The sequence below is a fragment of the Alligator sinensis genome, unplaced genomic scaffold, assembly GCF_000455745.1.
Source record: "Alligator sinensis unplaced genomic scaffold, ASM45574v1 scaffold991_1, whole genome shotgun sequence".
In the NCBI taxonomy this organism is placed as follows: Eukaryota; Metazoa; Chordata; order Crocodylia; family Alligatoridae; genus Alligator; species Alligator sinensis.
The window spans coordinates 427271-455105 of record NW_005842335.1 but is presented as its reverse complement, the minus strand read 5'-3'; the positions used below and the strand labels follow the sequence as shown (position 1 = coordinate 455105).

At 47.6% G+C, this 27835-nt stretch overlaps 1 protein-coding gene across 1 annotated transcript in view; it reads left to right on the top strand.

Annotated features, from left to right (window-relative positions):
• PECR (peroxisomal trans-2-enoyl-CoA reductase) overlaps positions 1-26421 on the top strand; it is a 30705-nt gene extending 4284 nt beyond the window's left edge. The window contains exons 2-7 of the mRNA XM_025210116.1: positions 13274-13439; positions 18725-18806; positions 21051-21147; positions 24310-24417; positions 25996-26107; positions 26253-26421. Of these exons, the coding sequence (XP_025065901.1) occupies positions 13274-13439; positions 18725-18806; positions 21051-21147; positions 24310-24417; positions 25996-26107; positions 26253-26332 (645 nt within the window). The 3' untranslated portion in view covers positions 26333-26421. The remainder of the gene's footprint in view (positions 1-13273; positions 13440-18724; positions 18807-21050; positions 21148-24309; positions 24418-25995; positions 26108-26252) is intronic.
• The last annotated feature ends 1414 nt before the right edge of the window (positions 26422-27835 follow it).

Below are 27835 nucleotides of genomic sequence, written 5' to 3'. Positions count from 1 at the left end.
GCACTGGTCAGGCCGCAGTTGGAGTACTGTGTCCAGTTTTGGGTGCCGCACTTCAAGAGGGATGCGGGGAATCTGGAGAGAGTCCAGAGGAGGCCACTCACATGATTAGTGGCCTTCGTGATAGCCCCTGCGGGTGGAGGTTGAGAGAGCTGAATCTCTTCAGCCTTCACAAGAGACGGCTGAGGGGAGATCTTTTGGCCGCCTATAAATTTATTAGGGGAGGTCAATGGGGAATAGGGGACGCGCTGTTTACTAAGGCGCCCCAGGGAGTGACTAGGAATAGAGGGTGTAAACTAGCTGAGAGTGGATTTAGGTTAGATATTAGGAAGAAATGTTTCACAGTAAGGGTGGCCAGGATCTGGAATGGGCTTCCAAGAGAGGTGGTGCTATCACCTAGCTTGGACGTCTTCAAGAGGAGGCTAGATAGTCACCTGCCTGGGGTCATCTGACCTTGGTCCTCTTTCCTGCCAGGGGCAGGGGGTCGAACACAATGATCCATTGTGGTCCCTTCTGACTCTACAATGTATGAATCACATAGCAGTGTCATGAGATCTTTTTAAGGCTGCTAGGGAATGCTGTGCAATATTAGCACTAGTGGGTGTGCAAACACTGTGTGATTCACAAAATGGACTCGGAAGTTTCCAATAGGAATCCGTAGTGTCAAAAACACCCCAAGCTGCTAAAGTCTCTGAGTACTTTGCAACATATAAAAATTAATCTCTCATTTGTCTGTGGTCAGGAAACGAGTGAAAGGTAAGAGCTGACATTTCCTGAGGGGGCCTTGTGTCTAATAAGGAGTGCCTTGAGTCTAAAAAGGTTGGGAACCACTGCTATAGGGCCGTGTGAATGTTGGAGTCAAATGGAAACTGAGCTACACGTTGGTTTAACATCTGTGTTTTGTGGCAAAGAGTGTGTAGCATACTTAGTGACTATCCACAGCTAGAACTGTCCACAAGCCAAACATTAATTTGCCATCCATCTACAATGGTGGTATATTTCTGGAAACTGGGTCATCTGTGCAAGTGCTTTAAATATGGGATTAAGAACATAATTTTAGGCACCTAATTTTAAAAACCCTTTTTTGAAGAACCAAATAATATCAACACTGTTAAAAGAATTGATATTGAAGCCCAAAAACCAAGTGCCAAAATCCTTTTATCAGGGGCTTTTTTTGCCTCTTATTAGAATCTTGCTCAATAGAATCAGCAGCTTATTAATTCCAGAATCTGAACCTGTGCTCTACATGTACAAGGGTTTTTTTATTAGACTTTAGTCTGTGCATGTTCACTGTATAACCGGTGTGTTATGCAATGGCTGAGAGCTACTGGGCACTCGTGATCACGGTTTCCATATAGGCTTTTTGCTTTATTTTGCTGCTAGTTACGAGAATTGCATTGGCCAGAGCACTTTTGATTCTAATAAGTGGCAGACCTTGTGTTTTATTCTTAAAGATGGGTGTACAGAAAACCTTACTCGGGGCCCTACCTTGACGCCCTAGAAGAGGTGGGAACATGCGCAGGTGATGGGCTCCTTGTCACCTGCAATAACCACTTGATGCTGACTAGGCAGTGGTCACCAGCTCTTCTGTTGCAAATTAACAGTGACATTTCTTGGGCTGTCTAGTTCAGCCATTTGCCTAATATGGACCACAGAATTCTTGCCCTGTAATTCCTGCATCAAGCCCAGTCCCTTTTACCTGAATTAGAAATGCAATTTTGAAGGGTATCCTTCCTGATCAAGGGGTGTAGGTTGTTCCAGGAAAAGCACACACCAACTGCTGAAACTTCCTTAGCCTGATGAAGGGTTTTTGAACCCGAAAGCTTGCTTAATAACTATTCCCCAACTATTTGGGTTGGTCTAATAAAAGATAACAGATTCACCCAAGGAACCTTGTCTGCCTTCCTGATCAAAGTATTTTGAAGCAGTGGAGAATCCATGACATCTTTGTTCTAAGTCTGATAGTTGATAATTTGTCTTTGCTTGTTTTTTTACAAAGTCATATGTCTGGCTTCTCCATGGATTGAGACCTAGCAGTGGTGTGAAGATTCATGCGTTCCAGTGCCCCTCAGAATGATGTTGCCTGGAGTCCCTCACTCCTGGCAGGGTCATACCTGACAAACAGGCCTGAGGGGAGGTTCCAGACAAACCACAGTGTAACCCCAAGTTCTCAGTGGCAGATCAGGCAGAAGATGATGTCAGGATCTCAATAACTGTAAACACAGAAGAAGGCTGCAGCAAGATGGAGGTGTCCTGTCGTCTAGGATTCTCCTTTTCCATTGGGCTCAGATCTCCACTTTGTCAAGATCTTGTGGTTGCTGTTTCAGTGCACCAGCTTCCTCACATTAAACAGGCTTCTACCACAGGGAACAGCATGCTGTTCTGTGCCAACCTCCAAAAAACCTGCAGCAATCAACCAGTAGTGACGAAGGCAGGACTAGTGAATTTGGCAGTCTCCAACCATGAATCTGCTCGCAGGTAGTGGCAGCCTGACGGTTGTCTTGCACCTGGGTTGAGACGGGTGCAGTTTGTCAGTTGGTACCGTGACTGAGCAGTCCTGGATCCCCTCTGCTCACCTCACTTGGGGAAAGGGCTAAAAAAAGGTTCCCTAAACCTAGGCTGTCTTATCTGCTCCTGGCTGGATAACAACATCTAGCAGGATCACTCTCAGCAGTCAGCAACATCACAAGACAATGATTTTTGCAACATGGAACATTTGCACCTTGATGGATAACCAAGACAGTGGATGACCAGAAAGAAGAACTGCCATTGTCTCCAGAGAACTAATAAGATACAACATCAACCTTGCAGCTCTGAAACAAAAAAGACCAGATGAGGGTCGGCTGTGGAAAGAGGGTGGAGGCTAAGGGGAAGGGGAAATGGTCCAGGACAGGTGTATTCGCAGCATTGGCTTTGCCACCAAGAATCAGCACATTGGTCAACTTACAGAGCTCCCTGTGGGCATTTAACAAACAATTTATTATGACCCTTTGTCATAAGCTCAACAACAACCAGTATGCCACAGTCATTAGCGTGTATGCCCTAATGTTTGATGCTGACGATGATGTCAAAGAACAGTTCTACTCCAACCTTGACCGTGTTCTGATTAATATTTGCAAGGAGGACAAAATCATTCTCTTAGGTGACTTCAGTGCCAGAGTCAGATGTGACCTGGAGCTCTGGAGTGGCCCCGCTGGGAAGGAAGGAGTAGGGGAAGCCAACTCCAACAGCATCCTTCTCATGAGCAAATGCGTGGAGCATGCTCTTGTCATCACGAACACCATCTTCAGGCAGAGTGACAAACACAAGAACACATGGAGACACCCTCGCTCTCAGCACTGGCACCGCCTCAACTGTTACTGGTACTGCCTGTGATCGAATGGATGTTCATATCACGCAAGCCATGTGAGGACCGATGACTGTTGGACAGATAACTGTCTTGTCAGATCCTTTATGAACATTTGGCTTTCTCTGAAACGCCAAAAAGAATACAAAGTGCTCTCAATGCTCTCAACACCAAATCTCTTCAAGACCTTAGGGTCCGTAAGGATCTCCAACAGCGTCTTCATGAAAAGTTCTCTGCCCTGTCCACAAAGGGGGGGGATCTTGTGGCCTGCTATAAACTAGTCAGGGGGGATCAACAGGCACTGGGGGAGTCCCTGTTCCCCCGAGCGCCGCCAGGAGTGACCAGGAATAACGGTCACAAGCTGGCGGAGGGAAGGTTTAAGTTGGACATCAGGAGGCGCTACTTCACGGTCAGGGCGGCCAGGGTCTGGAACCAGCTTCCAAGTGAGGTGGTACAGGCTCCCACCCTGGGGGGTTTTAAGAGGAGGTTCGATGACCATCTTGCTGGCGTCATTTGACCCCAGTACTCTTTCCTGCCCATGGCAGGGGGTCGGACTAGATGATCTGCCCAGGTCCCTTCCGACCCTAGAAACTATGAAACTGAAATGAAGGCAACATTGAGGAACTGTGGAAGGGGTTTAAAACCATATGGCCTGTGCTGAATCTGTTGGTTATAACACCCGTCAACACCAAGGCTGGTTTGATCAAAGCAAAGCTGAGAGCCAAGTCTTCCTTGATCAGAAGAGAAGGGCTCATTCTGCTTGGCAAGATGACACCTCATCTCAGCAGAAGGGGCTGTATCGGCTTCTCAAAGTCAAAGCTCAAAGGAGGATCTGGGAAATCAAAAATAAGCGGTGACAAGATAGAGCCAAAGAGATCCAGCTCTATGCTGACAAACATGATGTGCATAGTTTTTTCCAGGCAACGAAAGCCATCTGTGGCCGCATGGTCCCCCACAGTCGTACTTTCCTGCAATCACAGGGTTGCTCAACGTTCCTCAAAGAGGATTAATCTGTCTAGGCTAGATGGAAAGAGCTTTTTGAGGCACTCCTGAACCATGAGTCAACTCTGGCAGATATCACCATCAAGTCCATCCCCCAACACCCTGAAAGACGTCAACTCTCCTATCCTAGAAAAAATCTGGCATGCCATCAAGGACACCAAGAATTTGGCAGCTGAATCTCCAAATCCAAGTCGAATCGGGAGACGCATTAAAAGGTCCAAATTAAATCGGAAGTTTTAGTGCCACTTCGGAGATTCGACCATAGACTAGACAGGCAACCATCCTCGATGCTGGACACAGCTGCCTGCAGCTGGTAAGTCTGTTGTGCTGGGTGGGCAGAAGGGGGAGGGTGGGGGCGTGGGGCAGATCAACACCCCCACAGCGAGGGAGGGATTGGGGTTGGAGCTGGGACCTGGACTGGGGCGAGTGCTGCCCGGGGAGGGGGTGGGGCAGCTTGTGCCACTGCGTGCTGCCGGTCTGGGAGCTGCTCGTGTGGTGGCTTGTCCAGCGGCTCTTTCCACTATCCCCGCCACCGGTCCGGGAGGGTTTGGGGGGGCGGCAGGGCACGTGGCAGGGGGGCGCGTGCCTCCGGATTGGGGAGGGGCAGGCAGCAAAGCAGGGGCTTTGTGGGGGCTGCAGTGAGTTTTCGGGTGGCACACCCCATGACCTGCTGCCACTTACCCAGCCAGGGCGAAGCTGCTGCTCATCGGTGAGGTGTGGGGAGGCCAGGCCAGCTCCCGCCGCTGTGCCCCGCTTGTCCGGAGGCAGCACAGGGGCTCAGTCTCGCCAGCCTCACGCTGGCTGGGCTAGCAGTTGGGGGGGCATAGCCTCCGCTCCCAGTGCCTTCCGCCTTTCACCTGGTGCAGCCCCAGCCCTGCCTGCCCCACGCAGATCCTGGGGCACATGCCCCTAGAGCTGTCCCACCCCTTCCCTGGGCAGCACTTGCCCCAGCCTGGGTCCCAGCCCCAATCCTTCCCTCGCTGTAGTGGCGTTGATCTGCCCTCCCCCATGCCCCTTCCCTCCCCCCTCCGCCCCCCACAACAAACTTACCAGCTGAAGGCAGCCGTGTCCAGCATCAAGGACTGCTGCCTGTTTAGCGTATGGCCAAATCTCTGAAGCGGCGCCAAATCTTTGGATCCAATTTGTTCGAATTGGATCGGGACAGTGATTCGATTCCCACTCTTCTCTACAGATGTGAGATCATCCACATTTCAAGATACTTGGAGAGGAATCGCCAACAATGCTTCCTGAAAATCCTCCACATCAAGTGGGAAGATTGCCGCACAAATGCCAGTATCCTTGCTGAAGGCACTGTTACCAACAGTAAGCTGGCAGTCCTCAAGCACCAACTTGTCTGGACTGGATATTTTATGTGGATGCCTGCCTCTTGACTCCCGGAACAAGTGCTCTACTCCCAGCTTAGTTAACAGCCTGAGATCTCACTACAAGGACACATTGAAGGCATAACTCAAGAAAACAGATGCTGACAACAGCTGTGAGGAGCTGGCTGCTGACTGACTCCAACGGCACCGCAACCTCAACCAAGCAGCAGCCTGGTTTTGAAGTAAAGCAGCGTACACTTCCCTGTGGAAAGACCTGTAACTTCTGCAGATGGGTCTGTGCCTCAAGGATTAGGCTCTTAAGTCACCTCCAGACCCATCAATGAGTGTGGTAGAGATCATCCTCGAACTGAGGGATTGCCAACGATGTCTGGCTTGAATTTGTCTGGCCTCACCTTCCAGACTCTGGATCTTTTTACAGCTTTGAATATAAGAGTGATAGAGTGTTCCTTAGATATCTTCTCCCCAGGTAGGTACTCAAACCATAATCAAGTCAGTGGGAAGTTTGGAGGAGCTAAATAGATCATGCTTAAGTGTGCGGCATGTGTTCCAGGCCTCAAATCATTCCCCTTGGCTCTTTCCAGGTTCCCCTCCTATTTCTCCACTTGCTTTCTGATATGAACACAGCAGAACAGGATGTGCTCTCCTCCATAACAATACGTGATTTTCAAGGACGCTTGGTAGGTGTACTGAGGATGTTCTGAACAGGGCAGGGAAGGCAGGTTTCAGTATACATTCTGCAGATGCAACTTGTTCCTTGTTTCTTTGCTAACCTCAGGCTGAGATTTGACAAGACATTTATAGGTCAAGTTTTCCATTTCTGAATTGTATTTGCAGGGAGTTAAGGTAAGCCTGATATTGCCTCAGAAAAGCAGTGGTTGCAAATACTTTTATCTTTGCTCACGTCTTCGCCTTGCAGGGATTAGGGTGAAAGGTACTCGCTAGCACCTGATCTGTCTGAAGGGTACTGATGGGACTACTTCCAGAGTTTGCCTATTCCTCAACCTAAAAGATAATGGTTGAAATGTAGGATCTTGAGAGAAGGGATCCAGTGCAGACATGGAGAACCCTGGGGAGGAGGAAATGCATACATCTGGCCCTGTGGATGAGACCAAGTAAAATTGGGAGTGCAACACAAGACCTGTTATAACAATTCTACAAAAAAAAAGGGATAGAAGTATTGTCCCTAATGGAGTACAGAAGTGTAAGACCTGCCATTTGAGGCTTCTTGGTAACATCTCCGATTTTAAACCTTTGGACAAATAAATTTTTCCTGTAACTTAAAATAAAGCCAAGCAAAAGAGGTACAGGAGCAAGCCACTTCTTCTTTAGTCTCATCTTTTCATTTCATTGTACAGAAGGCCAAAAAAAATGTTGTCCTACTTTTAACTGCTAGTCAGGCAGAAGTTGAAACTGCTTTCAAAACTGCCTGCTGTGCCCCGTCTCCAAATAGCCCACCTGACTTGAAGATGACGCAGCTTTCCTTCCTTTTTGTTGGCCCGGCTTTGAAACTGTATAACCTACAGCTTTAAAGGAAGCAGGTCTCTGCACGTAGCTTTTTATCTGTGATGTCAGAGCTCTTTCCAGCCTATGAAGAGCTGGAGAAGGTGTATTAAGCAACTGCTGCAAGAGACTTGTGGGAGAAATTTGGGAATAACTTAATTAATGCGAGTTTTTATTCTCTTACCCAGGGGACCTGCTTGCTTTATTTTTTCTTAATGTACAAGAAGCAATCTTGCTTGCTGCTGAAGGCACTCAAACGGTGAAGAACCTGTTGGTTCTCCTGTGGTTAAAAAAGTGAGGCTAGTTCCTCACTGTCTCTTATTCTAGTTGGTTTTCCATCTAGCAGATTTTGTGTTCAAAGCAGTGGACTAGGACACGTTGGAACGCTGCTAGGTGAAGAGCACCTGGGCTTTTCCTGCTTCGCCTTCTTGATGGCTTGGAACATTAAATTTGTTTTTTGATGACTTTCCTGTTGGACTGAAGGGTATGTGGGGACCAGTTAGGGTCTTGTTGTGGTCCTGAAGCAGTAATGAAATCAGTGCCACATTTGCTGTTACACATGAGAAGAGGGCTGAGGGGGCTTCAGATTTCTGCTGGCCAAGAGTCAAACAAAGTGGTTGTGGGTCCCATTTATCAAACCCTCTCCCAAGCTCCAGGAGCCCAGCTGTGCTTAGCTCACGAACACTTATCCTCGGGTGGCAGGGATGGGGTGCTCCACGCTCCTTCCACATCTTGACCACCGAAAGGGACGAGGCTGCATGTTGTCTCTTTAGATACTAGGAGGGAAGAGGTGCACATCACATGTGCAGCAATGGAGAAAGGAAGGAATCAAGGCTCCCTTCCCCTCTGAGTTAGGGCCGGGGTTCCCAGGAGGGTTTTGGTGTATTCTTCCCCTGTCAGAGAAGATAAAGAGATTGTCTTGCTTGCTAAAGGATAGGTCTGCATACCTTCCGTGCAGTTGGGCCCATCTTCTGAGCACAGTGATGCTGGGGTTCCCACCCTGCCTTTTATTACCCTCCCTTTTTTATTATGTTATACACAGCGTTGCATTTCCTTACCTCCGATCCAGCAAAAACTGTCTCTGGGCGCAGAGATTGGGTGCAGCCCCGACATCAAAACCCAGGTAGACAGCCAGCTGGATGTCTTGCAGACATGTCTTATAGGGAAAACAGACTTGGAGAGGGACTCGGTCTGATCCCAGTGCGGTAATATTGACCATGGCTGCTCCTCCCCTGTGGGTAGCAATGGGTTCCTTTTGCCAACAGCCCTAAAATCCTCCTGCTTTTATAATAATACTCGTGGTGAATTATTTAGGGGGGCAGCTACGGTATGAAAGTATCAAAGCCTCTAGGCTGGGACAGGAGAGGTGGTCAGCCTTCACTGTGTCGTGGAGTACTGGTCTATTTGCATTTATTGCTCTGACAAAATAAAGAGCCATATAAATCTGAGAGCAACATTTGGTTAAAATTGCTTGTTGGAAGCAAGTCACACATTACATTTTTCAGGTCTCCCTGTTTGTCTGTGGCTGGCTGGCTCTCTTCATCTCATTAGTTTCTTCTTTCTCCTAAAAGTCCATGCATTGTAGAGAAGCAGATATGGCTTTGCCAGGAAGTAAGTCATCCTCACCCCTTCATAACACCAAGGTGGGGTCTGAACAGGGTTCTGTGTTCTCCACAATCTATTTTTAATTTTGTGAGGAGTTTATTCTTCAAAATAAAGCTGGCAGCCCTCTTTGGGCGCATGTACGTGTGACAACATTGGCCTTTAAAGCGTCTTAATTGCCCTTTTGCACCCGTTTAATGGCATCACCGTTTATACCTGCGGCAGTATATTTCGTTTTAATTTCGTCACGCTGTACGTGTGCGGCAGCATATTTCACTTTAAATGACTTTGCTACATAGCAAAGTATTGTAGTTTGCTACGTAACAGCAACACATCTGGAGAAGGTGGTGGGGATGGTGCACAGGGTGCTGGAGGCCCAGGCGTGCTCAGGGAAAGCTCGGGCTTGGCGGACTTCCAGCACCCCGTGCACCGTCTCCATTGGCTTCTCTGGCTGCCACCCTCCTGCTGCCTTCCCACACTGCCCCAGGGACAAGTCAGCCCATTCCCGGGTGGTCCCAGGCTGCGGAAAGGTGGTGGGGATGATGCACAGGGTGGGATGCTGGAAGCCCGCCAAGCCCAAGCTTCCCCGAGCACGCCCGGGCTTCCAGCACCCTGTGCATCGTTGGATCGGGTCAGGTGCTGCCTGCGAGCTTCCTGCCCAGGCAGCCCTGGGGAGCACCACTGCCATGCAGGGAAGCACCAGGGCCCCTGCAGCTCAAGAGCCTCTTGGGCCACCAGCAGCTCGCCCCCCGGCCGTGGAAGAGTCGGGCAGGCTCCGGGAGGAAACAAAAAGAAAAAGATGAGCTCCTTGCCACTTTTTTTTCTCCGCAGAGCCTGCCCGTGCTAGCTGCTGCCAGGTCACGCAGCCCTTGAGCTGCGGGGCGGCCTAGTTCTTCCCTCTGTGGTGACGGTCCCCCCCGGACCACCTGGGTGGGGTGCTAGCAGGCGGGTGCTGCCTGGGGAGCACTGCCGCCTCAAAGGGAAGGATCGGGCCGCTCTGCAGCTCGCACCCCCGGCCACAGGAGAGGTGGGCAGACTGCAGGGGTGGGGGCGAAGCATTGGGCCCCTTGTTGCTTTGATTTGTTTTTTTATTTATTTTCTGGTGGAGCCTGGGGCGGGGGGAGCTGCCAGTGGGCCATCGCTGTTCCATAGCAGTGACTGAAGTCCCCAAATTGAAATAGTTGGCTTTTAATCGACACAAAAACCCACCAATTAAAGACCCACTGTTTTCAATTTAGGGAGAACTAAACCCTCATCCCGTGTACAAGCGGCCTTTGGTTCTAAGGTTTATTTGAACCGCGGCTTAAACTGATCTAGTATAATACCCTTTGAAAACCCTCGGTTTAAATAAAAACAGTCTTGTTTAGGTTTCATTTAAACAGAAACAACTTACCCACTGTAAACTAAGTTGGCATAACCCAAGGTTAAGTGTCCACACAGCTTCTTGTACCACTGTATAACAATTTTAAAAATCAACCTTTCAGTAAAATTGATACAGCTATTCATGTTGATAGCTCTTTAGTGGATGTGTCTGCACGTTCATTAATGTGCTTTAAGTCATGCATATTAAATCTAGTACCTCCGGGCACGTATACATATGCCAGGTGTCTGCTCCGATGCACGGGAGCAGACTCAATTAATCAAGTCTATCAATAGAAGGGAGCAACAGGCTACAGTCGGACCCTGACAGGTTACAGGGATGGGCGGAGGAGAACAGGATGGGGTTCAACACAGACAAGTGCAAGGTGATGCGCCTGGGGAGGAACAACCGGCACCATACCTACAGGCTGGGGAACTCCCCTCTTGTCAGCACAGAGGTGGAAAAGGATCTTGGAGTCATTATTGACTCCAAGATGAACATGGCTTGGCAGTGTGGGGAAAAGGTTACAGGACCTGAACATGTTCAGCCTCCAGAAGAGAAGGCTGAGAGGGAATCTTGTGGCCTGCTATAAACTAGTCAGGGGGGATCAACAGGCACTGGGGGAGTCCCTGTTCCCCCGAGCGCCGCCAGGAGTGACCAGGAATAACGGTCACAAGCTGGCGGAGGGAAGGTTTAGGTTGGACATCAGGAGGCGCTACTTCACGGTCCGGGCGGCCAGGGTCTGGAACCAGCTTCCAAGTGAGGTGGTGCAGGCTCCCACCCTGGGGGGTTTTAAGAGGAGGTTCGATGACCATCTTGCTGGGGTCGTTTGACCCCAGTGCTCTTTCCTGCCATGGCAGGGGGTCGGACTAGATGATCTGCCCAGGTCCCTTCCGACCCTAGAAACTATGAAACTATGAAGTCTGCTGGTGCATGTTAATTAACGCACTCTAGCAGCCTCTGTGTCACGTCTGTTCAGTGTCCTCGCACTTCAAAATGGCAGTGGGGCACTTTAACTAAAGCTTGTCGAACAAACTTCAGTTCAGGCACTCCTGCTGCCACTTTGAAGGGCAGGACATGGAATACACCTGACGCTGCAGGCGCTTTAATTAAACTGGCTCTTGGAGCTGCTCTAATTAAAGCCCCTCCCTGCCACACACTCCAGAGCACGTGAATAGATGCCTTCCAGTGTGAGGTACTAAAAAAATGTGCATGAGCCTATTTTAATATGCATTAGCCAGGGTTTTTTTGTGATGCTTTAATGTGCATTAAAATAGGTCACTGCACATTAAAGTGTACGTGTAGACGTGCCCAGTGTACTCCCGGAGCGATGAGCTCCTTTGGCCCTACAAGCTGTATCCCGCCTGTGGGGTTTCCCACCAGCTGGACAACCCACAGCTGGTGGTGTTAATCCCTGTGGTTTCCAAGCCACTGTTTCAGCGCAGCTCTGGCACCTAGGGAGTTACTGCCACTGCTGTTCATCGCCTTTTTTCCCTGACTCTGATTTTAGTTGCTGTGAGAGACTAAAACCAGCTTCTTTACTCCTTTGTTAGATCTCACGTTCACCTGCTTAAAAATTCTGTAAAGTTAAAAAGGGCTCTCTCTGTTCTCCCCCTGCTGGCTTCCTTGCTGAGCTGATGTTTTATTAAGTTTGTGGCTTTCACGAGAAGTTAGGTGACACAGTGCCTGTTCTTGTGTTTCGGATGTTGCAGTGTATTGCCAGCGCAGTGTCCGGGAAGGGAGAAGAACGAGTGCGGGCCCACTGAGGAAAGAGCATCATCTTGAATCTGCCTGGTCAGCAGAACAGTCCCATTACTTATTCTTCCGTCTGTTTTGTGTGACCAGAGATGCCAGATCAACTCCTCATATCTTCTCCTAGGCTGAGAATTGACAGCCCGCGGAACATTTTTACGATAGCTTGGAAATTAGGAGTGGAAAAAAATGGAGTGAAATAATTGATTTTGATGGACAGTTATTCAAAAGGTCTCTCGTTCTTCTTTTTGCGATAGAAAGATAGGTACACTCCTGTAAAACCTAAGACCTCCGAGCACCCTTATGCAAAGTTCTGTTGAGCATTAAATGCGCAAATGTGGATGGTGATACCCTTCAGAAGAGGAGATTGAAGCAGAAGTTTCATTGTTTAGCCCAAGACTTGGACTGATCTGTCTCGGAGCTAGAATTAGCCTTATAACATCCTGGCTCCCTGACCTGTATGTGGCCACTCCTCTTCCCTGGGAACCCTGAGCTCTTCTAAGCTATGCAGAGTAGATCCTCTGTTGCAGTTTGCTAGGAGTTTATTACAATAATGAAATACTAATACTACTAGAATGCCCTCTTAATCTTCCTTCTGCCTCCACTAACAGGTAAGTATGCGTATTTGTGTAGCAAAATATTTCTCTTGCTGAAGGGAGCATTAGGACTGCTTGATTTGTTTTTCCACCCCTTCTTTTCACAGTTGCCCTGTAAGCAGTCATCTGCACTGGATGCAGTCAGCCCATTTCACTGGAGAAAGTTGCCTATTGCTTATTTTTATAATATCAGGAACGTGAACAATGAAGCTACTCATGCACAAGTAGTATTTTCTCTGCTCTGCTGCTGAAGTGCCAGCAATGCTTTGTGGCTGCTTTTAAAACAGGAAGCAAATTTAAAAATACTGTAATCCATTTGAAAACAGCAAGAAATCCAGTTCTGTAGAAAATATCCATAACTACCTTCTGTTGTGCTCCACCAGAATCCTGAAGCAAACCCCCCTGCTCTCCTGAGAAGTGCCAAGGATTTATTAATGATGTTTAGTTTAGTTAGCATGTCTCCCTTTTTATACTCTGACAAGGAGAAAAATCCCACACCTCCAGCGGTACAGCTCCACCTTTATTTCCATCCTGGTGCTTTGTGCAGCTCTTGAGTTGTTCTTGATAGATCTTCCATCCAAATGCTCACTCAGCCCGATCCTTCTTAGCTATTTAAAGCTGTCAAGCTGCATTCAAAGCTGGGGGCTGGGGCGGGTATAGATGCAGAGCTGGAGCCTAGAAGAACCTGTGCTTTGATGTAGTAGGAGACGATACGTGGGGGGCAACTCTGGATGAAATGGGATTTCATAGCATAGCCAACATGGCTGTTTATTAGGTGGAGTCTCTGGTGAAGTCCACGCTGGATCTGCATGGTAGGATCGATTTCCTGGTGAACAATGGAGGAGGCCAGTTTATGAGTCCTGCTGAGCTTATCCGGTCAAAGGGCTGGCATGCTGTGATCGAAACTAATCTGACTGGGACCTTCTACTGCTGCAAAGCAGGTGAGCACCCAACACTTGCAGAAATACCAGTAAGCAAATCATTTAAAAGCTTGCCTAATTTCTTCCCATCCATTGCTTTCCATACAGGTGCATGACAGTGGGCACATCTTCATGTGCATTAATGTGTGTTCGTTAATGCACATTAAATCTAGTACCTCCGGGTACCTGTACACATGTCCGGCGGCTGCTCCAACACGCTGTAATGACGGCGTGTCAGAGCAGACTCAATTAATCAAGTCTGCTGGAGTGTGGTAATTATTGCATTCCAACAGCCTCCCGCATCTCATGTATCAGTGTCCTCTATTGTGAGGTACTAGGAAAATGCACATTAGCCTGTTTTAAAAACCATGCTCTTTAGTTAATGTACATTAAGTGACACTTAATGCACATTAGCTTATTTTAATGCATATTAACTAAATAGCATGGCTTCTTTGGTGATGCTTTAAGGCATGTTAAAATGTTTTAATGCACATTAAAATAGGGTAATGCACATTAAAACGTACAAGTAGACATGCTCATTGGGTAGCAGTTTCCATAGATCTCATCCTAAGCTAAATATATTCTTAAATCAGTTATATGAAACATAGGTTTGGAAGTGGCCTCGTATGTCATCTAGTCCAACCATCTGCACAGATGCAAGATACTAAAACATCTTTGGTAGATACCTCTGGTGGAGTACCTTTGGGCTGCTCACCACGTGGCAGGGGCTGCAGCAGGCTGGGGCAGAGCCCAGAAGGGAAGGCAGCCAGGTGAAACCCCCCAGATCTCATTTTAAGGGGGGAGGCGTGTGGCAGAGCACTTTTGCGGTGCTCACCACTTTAGGGCTTTCGCAGGCTCCGAGGGGAGCCTGCTTTGGAGGAGCAGCAGGGGAAACCCCCTTGGTACCATTTAAAGGGGGAAGGTGCATGGCAGGGCACTGTTGGTGCCTGCCACTTTCAGACCAAAGCTAAGCAGCCAGCAGGTGCTTGATTAAGGCAGCCATAAGGCTGCCTATATAAAGAGCTCAGTTCCCTGCTGGCTGGGAAGGCATTAACATCGCCTGGCTGTGAGGCTTCGTGTATCATCCTGGAGGTAAGGGCAGGAGCTGTAGGGGATGGTCAGGAGACTCCTGGTCCTGGGCATGACTTAAAACTGCAGCCTGCCAGGACTGTGTGGCCTGGGGGGGCTCTCAGTGGTGCGGGAGCCCCCAGGAAATGCCAGGCCAGTTACCATCCCGGTGAAAGGCAGGGAGGGGCGCCTTAACCCTAGCCCTCACCTTCAGGTGAGTTGTGTGACACCAGAGACAGTGGGGGCCAGGCACAGCTGAGCCCTTTGGGGTGCAAGACCCTGAGGAAGGAGAGTGGGGGCCAGGCACGGCTCCGGCCACCTGAGCCCATCAGGAAGGGAAGCCCCTGTGGCCCCAAGCGAGGGGGTGGCATGGAGTCCCGAGTGAAGGGGGCAGAGATATGGAGCCCCAGGTGAGGGGGTGGTGTGGAGCCCCGAGTGAGGGGAGGCGGCCCAGGTAGGTTTTTGGATGCTTGAGGCTGACGTTTGGGCCAGAGGCCGAGTAAAGGGGGCTCAGCCCAAGAGAGAGAGGGGCGAGTCCTGACTCCAATAAGTCCTTCACTGCTGGGAGGCCAAGTGTGGGTCAAAAGTAAGATCTTAAGTAGCACCACGACCTGCTGCTCCAGTGGGGGGAGTGAGAGTCCCCTGTGAGACCCTGGAGCATCACTCGTGGTAGAGGCTGACGTTTGGGCCAGAGGCCGAGTAAAGGGGGCTCAGCCCAAGAGAGAGAGGGGCGAGTCCTGACTCCAATAAGTCCTTCACTGCTGGGAGGCCAAGTGTGGGTCAAAAGTAAGATCTTAAGTAGCACCACGACCTGCTGCTCCAGTGGGGGGAGTGAGAGTCCCCTGTGAGACCCTGGAGCATCACTCGTGGTATGAGGTACCCCAGCTCCCACATCCAGGAAGGTGGACCCGAGAGAGATTGTGGGGCTAGTGAGAGAGGCTGGAGGTAGAGTACTCCCTCGACTGGTCAGTGTTGGGGCCAGGACCAGGAAGGTCAAAAGGGCCAGGGGCCCACTGCAAGGGATGCCCAGAGCAGAGGGCCTGGGGTCCCGCCTGGCCTTGGAGGTGAGGCCAGGGCCTGTGTGGCCAAAGGTCCCGGGGGGACCACGCCCAAGAGGAGAGATAGCTACAGGGAGATTGGCAACCCAAAAGATGGCAGAGTAGGCCGCCTGAGCAGAGGGATCAAAGGTGGGTCCTGATAGGAGGATTCTGGAGCCCAGTGTGGGGCTGGTGTGACTAACAGCTGGATGCCATTTGTGAGGCATGGGCTGCGGGGTAGGGAAGGTTTGGATCTGCAGATAGCAACCCCTGGCATCAGGGCATAAAATGGGCAGCCTTCCACTTAATTAACATCCTAATTAATAAAAGCAAGGTTTGGCAGGCGAGTCAGGTGGGAGCCATCCCAAAGGTCCCGGGGGGACCACGCCCAAGAGGAGAGATAGCTACAGGGAGATTGGCAACCCAAAAGATGGCAGAGTAGGCCGCCTGAGCAGAGGGATCAAAGGTGGGTCCTGATAGGAGGATTCTGGAGCCCAGTGTGGGGCTGGTGTGACTAACAGCTGGACGCCATTTGCGAGGCACGGGCTGCGGCGTAGGGAAGGTTTGGATCTGCAGATAGCAACCCCTGGCATCAGGGCATAAAATGGGCAGCCTTCCACTTAATTAACATCCTAATTAATAAAAGCAAGGTTTGGCAGGCGAGTCAGGTGGGAGCCATCCCCAAAGGCAAGTAGGGAACCTAGCACTGTGGCTAGGCGGGGAGCCCCACTTCGCCACAATACCTATCCAGCCTCTTCTTGAAAACCTCCAATGAAGGAGAGTCCACAACTTCCCCAGGCAACTATTACCACTGTCCTACTCTTCTTGCAGCTAGGAAGTTTTCCCTGAGATGCAATTCTCAATCAGCTCTGCTGCCGTCCACACCCGCTGCCATGCATCCAGCCCTCTGTGTCAAGGGGAGAGGATTTTCCTCCATCTTCTTTCTGACAACTTTTCAGATATTTGAAAATTACTATCACATGTCCAGCTAATCTTCTTTCCAAGCTACACGTACCTGGTTCCTTTTTCATGTTTCCTCATGCAGCTTGCTTTTCAGTCCCTTTGCCATCTTTGCCATTTGCCTCTGGATCCTTTCCAGTTTCTCCACAATCTTTTTTTAACAGGTGGGGACCAAAACTATATCAAGTATTCCCATTGAGGGCCAACTAGTGCTAAGTATAGGTGGTACTGGCACCTCCTGTGTCTTGCATACAGTGCTTCTGTTAATGCCTCCCAAACCTGCATTGGCTGTTGTGTGACAGCATCACGCTGCCAACTCATTGAAGTTGTGATCTAGTAGAATCACAGTCTGTGCCACACTGGTTCTCCCCCGTTTTGTATTTGTGCATTTCGCTTTCCTTCCCTCTGTGCAGCCTGTTACATTTTTGTCTTGTTCGTTTTTATCCTCTTCTCAATTGCCCAGTCAGTTCTCTCAATATACCTTTGAATTTTAATCCTGCCCTCCAAAGCATTTGTGTCCTCTCCCAGTTTTGTGTTCTTTCCAAATTTGATTTGGGGTGTTCTTTACTTCTGCATCCAAGTTAGTAATAAATTAGCAGAAGAACAAGAATGAACTTCTGTGAATCCCCACTTGAGACTTCCTGCCGGTCTGACATTGATCCATTTACGTTACCCTTTGCTTGCAGTTATTCAAACAATTATGAGTCTACGTAATGGTAATTCAATTTAGTTCCCATTTCTTTTGCTTACTTATGAGAATGGCATGTGGCATCATGTCAGAAGCCTTCCTGAAGTCCAGGTATGTTATGTCCACCATATTCTTTGTCCCCAAATGGGTTATCCTGTCAACAAAGGAAGTCGTTTGACCTGATTTGTCCTTAACAGAGCTATGTTGGCTACTAGTAGTCATGCCCTTCATCCTCCAAATATTTACAAATCAACTGTTTTCAATTTGTGCTAGTAATCTCCTAAATTTGAAGTCAGAATGACAGTCTGTAGTTTTCTGGGCCTCCTTTTTTAAGAGGGACAACATATTAGTCCGTCTCCAATTCTTTTGGACCTCATGCCTTCAAAGAGTTTGCAGATATGATTTTCAGTTGAATTTGCAAATGTTGTTACAGGGGTCTATTTTTTTTTTTTTTTGAGCTACTGTATTTACTCAATTCCAAGATGAGGTTTGTACCCCTTCGTTATGGGGAAAACAAAGCCTCATTTTAGAATCGGGTATCACAGTGCTCCAGCTGGGAGGTGTGGGAGCAGCTGTGTAGGGGAAATATGAGAGTGGGGAAAGGAGCGGTGCAGGGAAGGAGGAAACTACACTGCAGAACTGGGCTCCCAGCACAGTTGCTCCCTGCAACTTTTTACTTATCATGAGTTGAATCTCATCATCTTTGGCGTGTATATTAATGCTGCTAGTTGTCTGATTGCAGCTTTTTTATATGTGAAGCTAGCATTGAATAGTTCTGCCTTCATTCTTGAGATCCTTCTTAGCTTTCCTTTGTGTTGGCATACTTTGACAATGAGCCTCTAGCACTGTATTCCTTGGGAACTGCCAGCCCTCTTTAAACTCCTGAATTGTCTGTCCATAGGATCTGACTTAATGTTTTCTGAGTGTGTTATCAGTTGCCTGCCTCTTTGAAGCCATTCTTCCTCATTTGGCTGCTTTTGTGTTTTCCTTTCTTTAGAATCAGGAAGACTATCTATCGTACTACAATAATTCCATTGCAAGTTCATCCCGGCTGGTGAGCACTAGGTCCAAGATAGATAACTCCTAAGTTGTTTTTGCAGCTTCTGAAAGTAAAAGTTGGCTTCTGCCCATGTTGAACTTACTGGGCATTTTGTGTCCAAAGATGTTCTTCATCCGATGGATTCCATCCCCACAGACATAGACTTAGTGCTTTTTGTGAAAGGTGAAATGTGAGGCTAAATTCAAAGTTGGTGCGGTATGATCATAGGACAGTGGGAGTAATATTCACAGGGTAGGAATTAAGATCTCAGACTTTCCACAAGCAAGATAACTCCTTAGTGTTTGGAAAGCATCACACTAGCTGTCCCATTTCACAAATGATGAAACTCATTTAAAAAGGGTAGGTGACCTCTCCAGGGCCCTTCAGGAATGCAGCTAAGCTGTGGGGGGACTTGGGAGTTGCGGCAGCCAGAAGCTTGCTCTCATCAGTGGGAGAAAAATTCTCGTTAAAAGATTCAGATATTAATAAGCTTATTTTTACTCCCTCTCTACAGTATACAATGCCTGGATGAAGGAGCATGGAGGAGCCATTGTCAACGTTGTAGCTGCCACAAGAATTGGGATGCCTGGTTTATCGTGAGACTACTTATATTTCCAAACCTTTTTCACCTGGAAATTGTGACCACTTTCAGCTGAGTGTCCCCAGCAGAGCCTGCTTTCTGAGTAGTGGATAGTTGCATATGCTCAGCAGCAAGGAAGGGGTGGAAATGTAGTTATTGCTCTGCCTTGACATTCCTTCCAAATGTCTTTAAGACTAGCCTGACTGTATGTGCAAATACTGGAGCTCAGAGGAAGCTATGGTAATAGTCTGGCTCTCGAGCTGGGTAACATTAGGCTGTATGAGATGAAACTCCCTTCTCCCCTGTTGCATGCTGCAGACCAGCATACTCGCATGCAGCTGGATCAGCAGGCTTTTAGTAAATGTGTTCATAATTTTTTTACTTTCTGAGAGTAGAGATGGTCAGAGAATTGAAGCATTTTCCATCAGGAAATGCTGACTCGTTGGAACTAAAATATGTTGTGAGAAAGGGCTGAAGACGTTTTGAAAGCTTTTTGAAATTGTCAGAACAATTTGGACAGCTTCCTAAATGGTAATATTCATCTTTATCCACTTGAACTAGTTTTTGTTTTTAAATAGAATCTAATTTATATTTTAAAAAATAGACTGAATGCAAAATGTTTTGTTCCTAACACTTTTCCCTTGGCAAACATTTTCAAGATTTTTTTTTACTTGATTCAGGATTAGAAACTTGAAGTCTTAAATGTTTGTGGAACACAAAACCAGTTCCTGAACCAGCTCTGTATAAAAGCCCTGAACTGACTGACTGTACTCCAGTGGGTGCCAAACCTTTTAGCAGGTGTGCCACAAATTGGCCCCTTACCCTCCCCAAGTGCCGCTCCAATCCTCCTCCCAATGTGCTGCTCTGCTTTCAGCTCCCAGCCCTCTGCTCCTTGCCTGATTTTTTTGCTTCCTGCCATATCTGTTGCTGTGCTTCCTGTCCCCTTCCCCATCCACCCACATGCCACGTACACAGGCTGCCTGTACCCTTGTGGCTCTCAGGACACAGGTTGGCCACCCCTGTTGTAGGCTCACGAAGATGATCTAAAATATCCACAAGATGGTGCTCAAACCTCAGTGTGAAATTCTCTGCTCTGGAAAAGCCTGCGAGAGCTTCCACAGAGGATATGTCACTACCACAATTGTGTTTAAACCCAAAGCTGGACTGCCTGAATCCCATCTTATTTCCTAAAAAAAGGTGAAAACAGGTCTCAGGACACTGTTCATGTGGTCAGTTATGAACTCCGTTTCTGTGCCTGGATGAGCAAAACTGTTGACCGGTGAACTTCCAGGTTCCCAGTGCATTTGACTTGGGATCATAGGGACCTCTTGGGTCATTAGGTCCAGCTGATGTTATTGCAGGCAGCTAGGTTATATTGACCCTTTCATTTCAACTTCCAGTCTTCTAACTAGGGAATCTGTTTTCTCCCTTAGCTTATATGGGAAAGCTATTCCAGAACCTCGTTCTGAGTTTCTGCATAAGTGTATTTGTGGTCTGTTTTATATGCGTGTGTGTGTTTGGCTTTTGTCAGCATTTTCCATTAGCGTAAATGTCTAAATACACTGGGAGAAGAGCCAGCAATGATATCCCCTCTCAGCCTTTGTGTTTTCTAGCCAAACAAGACAAGTTCTCATATCTTTCTCTCATGATACAGGCTTTCCCATGGCCTTGATCATTTTGGTAGCACTTCTGTGCACTTACACAAGTCTGAATTCATCTCTCTCAAGCATGATGTATCTGAATTGAACATGGTATTCCAGATAAGGACTCTGTAGGGCCTTATATAACAGCATTAATACTTCCCTATGTCTGTTAGAGACCCATTAGGATTATTTTTCACGGGCATATCACAGTAGTGGCTTGTAGTTGTTCTGTGATTGGCCATTATACCCAGATCTTTCTCCTGCTTGTAGCCTCAGCTGATGAGGCCCCAGCTTACAGCAGAAATATTTGTTGTTGCAGTTTATCTGCCCAGCTGTGTTATTGCGTTGTGCACTGGGATTTCCTCATCATATTATCTCTTGCAGCCATCTTATGATCTCTGGTTTTTCAACTAAGCTGTCTCTTGACTTTTGCCCATCTCTAGGGTGCTAAATTGGTTAATGTCTGCTTCATAAAGTAGAATATGCTCCTCCCTAAGGGACTGGTCCAGCTTAAACAGTACCTGTGTTAATCTGGCTTTTTTTTTTTTAATTTGTCAGGGTGTGGTGAGGCAAAGCTCTGTGTTACGTGTGGACATTGATTCTTCTCTCTCTGATAGGCATACAGGAGCTGCTAGAGCTGCAGTGCAAAACCTGACCAAGAGTTTAGCTATTGAGTGGGCTGGTGCAGGAGTGAGAATCAACTGTGTTGCCCCGGTAAGTACTGTAACAACAGGTTATATGACCACACTTGCCAACAGGGCATGGCCATGGTTAAGATTTTAAAAAGCCAGCATAGGGCAGTGATGGGTGTTAAAAAAGAAGCCCAACCCCAACCAACCAAAAAAACCGCTTTGATAATTTCAGCCCCCTTGAGTGCCATCAGTATAATTTGTGTCTGTTATCACTTCCACGTCCAGGGTTTTTTGGCACATCTGTGCTTTTTCTCCTTAACAGAAGGACACTAAAGAGGGGAGGGAGATGTGCTTTTCAAATGCTCATCATGAACATTTATGCAGTGCTCAGTGTTTCAGTAGTGGTTACCTGAGTTCTGGGCTCACCGTGCTTCTGTATAGAAAGAGTGGGAGACAGGATGGATTCGTGAGACTAGTTCAGGATTGGGAGCCAAGACATGGCTTCTGCTTCCGGTGGGCAACTTGGAGCATGTCCCTTATTTTCTTTTTGTCTCAATTTCCCTATGGAAATTAGGGTTATTATTAGGCAAAATATGAGTGTTACATATGTACATAGGAAACCAATGTACAAGGTAGCTAAAACATGCTCATCACGTCCCTGAGGAACTAAGTATGTGTTGAATAACTGGTTTAAGCAGTCTTATGGAAAGACTGGCTTTTCCTAATACAGGCTGCTGTGAATTGAGAGGCATTTTAGCCCTAACTTGGAACTGTAGGTGCACTGGTTTCCTTCTTGGAAACTTCATCCTAAACCACACTTTATTTTTGATGGGCATATGTGGGACAAGGAGATGTTTCCCATTCAAAATCCACATTATTTTCTGTTTCCAAAAGTCACATCTAATCAACTGGCCAGTCAATAGGGAAACCTTCTGCCTGTATTGGATTGCACACAGGTAGTTCATGCCTTTTGACTGGAGGCTTAAGTTGCTTTCTGTTGGTTTGTGGACTGCTGTTCCATTCAGGTCGAGAAAGCCTAAGTTCCTCAGAGACAGATATGCATGGTTGAGTAAAGGTTTCATTGAGTAAAGAAAGACCTTGAAGCCTAACTCTCCTTTTCGTCAGTGAAATCTACTAAGTGTTGTATTATTTTTTGCTGAGTTTTTTTTAGGCTTATTAAATCTTGGGGAAATAGCAACTTAGGTCAACTTATACATCAACACATTCTGTGAGTCTGCCTGCCTTTTTCAGTTGGGTATTAGTTATCCAGTTAATAATCTCAATTACATTTTAATGCATATGTCAGACAGCATCTCTGATAAAGATTTCAATATGTAGTTTGATTTTTGCAGTACTCGTGTTTGTAGAACATGTCATCTATCCCACACACGCTGCTCTGATCGTCAGATAACATAAAAGTTGGCAAGTGTACAGATGTTTTACAACAGTTATTTACTGGCAAGTCTAAAATGGATTTGTTGCTATGTCAACTACAAAATTCCACATGGCAGTCAGGATAATCTTTCACATCTGTACTTCATCCCTGTGGCCACACAATCGTTGTGGTAACCCCCAGGAAACTTTCACTGCAGTTTATAAGCCGAAGACATGAAAGAAACATGTATTAAAGAACAAGGTCTGATTCCAAAGGAAATAACATGCTTATTTGTTAAATATTTTACTTCTAATTCCCCAAAAGCACTAGTTCACATTCCTCCTCTAAGACATTAATACAGGGGTGGGTAAAATATGTCCCACGAGCTGGATCCAGCCCACCAAGGGATCCAGCCTGCAGCGAGTCCCTGGGCCCCACCCATCCCAGGCGCAGGGGGCAGCCCAGGCTGTGTCGCATGCAGCTGGTCCTGCCACTCCTAGGCTTGCAGCAGGGCTGGGGTGGCACAATGGCCAGACCGAGTTTCCTGGCAGCCCCAGTGGCAGGGGTGGCTCCTTCTGGCTGCCACTGCCAGTGTTACCACCGTCGCTGCATCTGGCCCTGCTGCCCAGGCACCCTGGCCCATCTGCCCCACACCTACTACCAGGGGCGCTGGATGAAGTGACTGGGCAGGGTCTCCATGAAAACCGGCCTGGGACCCCTACGGGCAGGGCTCACTCAACTGGGCAGATGGGGTGAGGCTGTGGGCGGGTGTGGAGCACTGTCCAGGAGAGGGACAGGCGGGTGGGGATGGGATCACCGGGTGGTGACAGCGCCCATCCCACTTCTGGATGCTGCTCCTTGCCCGCCCACAGTCCCATCCCATCCACCTGGCTGTATGCTGTGCCCGCAGGGGTCCCAAGCCAGTCTCCATGGACCCCACCTGCCTGCCTGCTCTGTCTGATGCCCCCAGTGGTGGGTGCAGGGCAGATGGGCCTGGCCGGATTGGATCAGTTGACCCCTACAGCCCGCAACAGCTCACCATGACTCCCTAAGTGGCCCTCCAGCCCAAACAATTGCCCACTCCTGCATTAATCACTCTTCAATACCCGCATGATGAATTAATGACAGAAATTTTCCATTTTAATTCAGAAAATCTCTCCCCCTTGGAAAACAATATGAAACATGGGGATGATGCACACAATTGATCTCTGTGACCCCTGTGTTCCCACTGTTACCATCGTTTTCCCTTGCACCTTAATCTACAGTGGAAAGTCCTAAGGGCAGGGACCGTCGTCTCCTCCTATGCATCTGCACAAACCAGGGCTCTGAATCTGACTGGAGCCTCTGGTTTGACCACTGCACACACCTGTCTAGCGTTCTGTAAGAGCACAAGACTCGGACTCGATGATCTGTTGAGGTCCCTTCCGACCCTAGTACAGTATCTGTGAATCTATGGAAGAAACCCTTGAAAAGTCCTGGTGTTCAGGACTTTTGTTCTCCTTCAGTAAAAAACAATTTTAAATATATGCAATTCCCAAAGTTGTCTCTGGAGTTCTTACTGTCTATCTAGCTTTCTGTAGCTTTTGAGGTGAGATTGAGGCACTGATGGTTAACTAAGGAAATCCAATATATTTCCATTCAAAATCTTAAAACTGGCTTACAATAAGAATTTTGCTGCTGTAGTAATGAGACAGCAAAGAGTCCAGTAGCAATATAAATAGCTATCCTATTATACCCAAGCCTAATAATAATTTTAAAAAATTGCCCTTGGGTACTGTTTATGTGATAAAAACATTTGGGTATTAAATAGGTTAGAATTTGAATGTATACAACATTGCGTTGGTCTCATTTTGCTTTGTTTTACTACAGGGAACAATATATTCAGAAACTGCCTTTGCAAACTATAAAAATATTGATGACATTTTAAAAACATATCCCTCAAAGATTCCAGCCAAGAGACTGGGAGTTCCTGAAGAGGTAAGATATTTCAGAATATAGGTTTATTGCTAAGGTGTCTGTACCTCTGGCACTTTTTTTATATGGAGAATGATAATGGGTGAATATTTAAATATAAAAAGCAGTGCAAGAAGGGGAGCTCTGAGCAAGGAGCTTTATAAGAATTGCTGGAATGCTTAAAGATTCCACGCTTTTAGATGTATACTGAAAATTCACTACAGACACCAGTTTCTAGTACCGACTTCTAGTTTCTTCCTAAAACGCTTGTTAAATGAGAGAGAGAGGATGGAAAATACTGATGGTTAAGGTGAGAAAAAACTTGGTCTCTTTTATATTTGATTGCCTGATCCATCAGTTCTCAATTTTTTTTTCTGGCTTCTGGCACTCCTTCATAACTCTTCTGAATTTAGAGTCACTTCAGTCTAGTTTGGGGAGAGGAGGAGCGAATGCGCTCGTGGGGGTCACTGCAGTTATTTATTGCGTGGCACTCAGGTTCACATTCTCTGTCCCTGGAACAAACTCTTTAAGTTGTTCAGATCTGAGAGTCAAAAGGTTCCTTTTTCATCCCAAAAGCATGTCCTGCTGTGAGCCTTAAATCTGAGTACCTGAAACCCAGTCCCAACACCTTGGAGCCACCATTTTTTTTTCTGAGTTTGGTCAGTCTCATTGGCATACTGGATTGCCAAGGCAATTCCATGTTAATGCTGTCTTCGATTTTCCTCTAGCTGGTGTTGGACAGGAGGTATCATACATGACATGCTTCCCGGCAGCCAGTAGCCAATATAAGCCTAACCTTTGGTGTAACATAAACATAAAGATCATAAAATCAATGAGCTTTCCAAAGCTGCGTACAGCTTTCCGGAGTAGTCATAAATACAAAGAGAATGACATGTAAGAAGAAAAAACGGATGTAGTTGTTAAAATAGTTCATCCCTGCCCACTCTGTACCTGAGGGGGTGAGAGAGACCCCCTCCCCACTGCCACAGCTGCTCCCTTAGGTGCTCACCTGCTGGCAAACAGAGTCCTCTGCCCCTTCGTCCTGCCTGCCCTGGGAGGAGCATGCGGGATGAGCTAGGCTGAAAAGTGCAGCCCTGCATTCCCTGCTTGCCCACATCACAACGTGCTGCACTCCCTGGTTGGAGTGCAGGGGCTGCTGGGCAGGGAAGGAGGTGACAAAAGAAGCAGGAGTCCCCGGAGGAGCAGCTGTGGGCACTGCTTGTCTGTGGTGCATTGGAGTGGGCCCAGAGGGAGGAGCATGGGAGCTGGGCCTTTAAGGGATCTCACGAACCCCAGTTAAGAATTTTTGGTCTGGTCAGTAAGAAAAGTGCTGTGGTTTTTTTTTTTGGCCTGAAGTAGGGAAGATAAGTTCATATCTGATCCCCAATTCAGAAGGCTTGTTGCAGTAAGTAACCTTACTTAGATGGTGGCTGTGTTCAAACTTTGGCTTAATGTAACTGGTGAACTAACTACATATGCTCAGCACCAACAGAACATGGTTGTGTTGCAGTAGCTGCCTTGCATGCATGTCGGCCTCTAGGAACTTTGTATCACATCCCCCCCCCAACGCCAAAGTCAACGAGCTGCATAATTCTTTATTAGGTCTCCCCTATCGTGTGTTTTCTGCTGTCTCCTGCTGCCTCCTTTATAACTGGCGAAACTGTGACTGTGGACGGCGGTCAAACCTTGTATGCCTCCTCCTGGGATGTACCAGGTAAAAATGGACTATTGGAATATGTGTCCTGCAGTGACTTGACTTTGGGCAGGGTGCCACTTGGAATGGGAGGACATAAATGGTTAATTTGGAAGAGGAATTAAGTACTTTTTGTTGTTGCTGCTGCTGTTTTTTTGCATCACAGATCATAACAACTGGCCTCCAGCACCAGAAGGAGAGAACGCCAGAGCGCTTGAAAAAGCATTTCCAAAATCAAAGCTATAAAGAAATGAGATTCTGCCAGACCTCCCTGGCGATGCTAACAGAGCAAGATTTCGGTGTTGAATGCCCAGTAAAGCTGGATATCCTGCTAATACCCTGTGTGCCTTAATTTTTTTCATGTTTGTAAAGAATGCCATAAAGTCTTACAGTGAATACTCCATCATCTCCCAGTGAGAAGAATTGGAGTAGACTGATTCTTCACCTCAGTATGCCAGCATTTAGCAGAACCAAAGAAGACTCTCTAGAAGAAGAGGATTTCTCTAACTCCAGGGACAGGGCACACCATACTGAAGCTGTCAAAAGAGAACTGCCTCGAAATAGGTTGGGATGAGGAGGAATGTCAGATCCCTCCCCCATCCCCTGCCCCCCAAATCAGGATGAATGTGAAAAGAACAGAGTTTAAACCCCCAGGAAAATGTATTTCTGTGAAGGGGAGGAAAGAAAACACCATCCAACACGTAGGCTTAATCAGTAATCCTTGACTCCAGCTCCGATTCTATTAAACTAGGGGGGTTCTCAACTTGGATAGACTGTAAGCATCCCTTGGAAAATGTCAGCTCTTAGTTTTCACTCATTTTTTAACTATGAAAAAATAATAGAGTAGTTCCTCTGTTGAAGGGAGTGCAGAAAGACGCAATGGATTAGAATGTTTTTAACGCTGAATTCCTATTTAAAATCTCTCTGGGTTTATCTTGTGAATCATGTCTGAACACTGAACAGTGCTAACATTGCTTGGCACCCCGGTTGAGAATCACTGTGTTAAACCCATAGCCTAGGCCAGCAGTTCACAACTGGAATGCTGCAGCCTTTAAAGGGTGTTTTGCCGCAGGTGCCAGCACTGCCATTGCCATGTGAAACTCCCCCATGTGCTTTCATTCCCAGGAGGGACAGGTGGAACTAGACTGGGAAGTGGGTGCACCTGGAGCATGTCTGGGATAAATAGTTAGGCAAACCTAATACAGGCAGCAGCTTCAAGGTCTGGCTCCATGTGTCCCTCCTGGAAAGAACCACACATGGCCATTCCACCTGGCAGTGACGGCGCAACAGCCTGGAGATGAAGTAAGTAAGCTGAGACTTCAGGGGTTCTCAACTGGGGTGCTGCCAAAATCAGAAGGCGATGGAGGAGCACTGTGACTGAAATGGTTGAGTGTCACTGATTATATAAGCTAATTAAAGAAACTATAGCTGAAACACATTGGGAATGGGTCAACATGATCTGACTATTGCAGCAGTCTAATATAATAAAAGCTGTGGCACTTCTGGCTGTGTGTCTGTCTGTCCATAACACTCCGGGCCAACTACACATGCACCACCCAGAGCCTTATGGACAGACAGACACACAGGCGAGGCGGTGGGGACTAGGGTGTGCTTCGTGGTGCAGGAGGGAGGGAGGTGAGGGGCATGGCTTGCGGCCCTGTGGGGAGGGTTTGCCATGCGGCCGTGTGGGGACGTGGCAAGGGACCTCAGCAGATCACGGAGTCCAACCACCTCCCCTGGGCAGGAAAG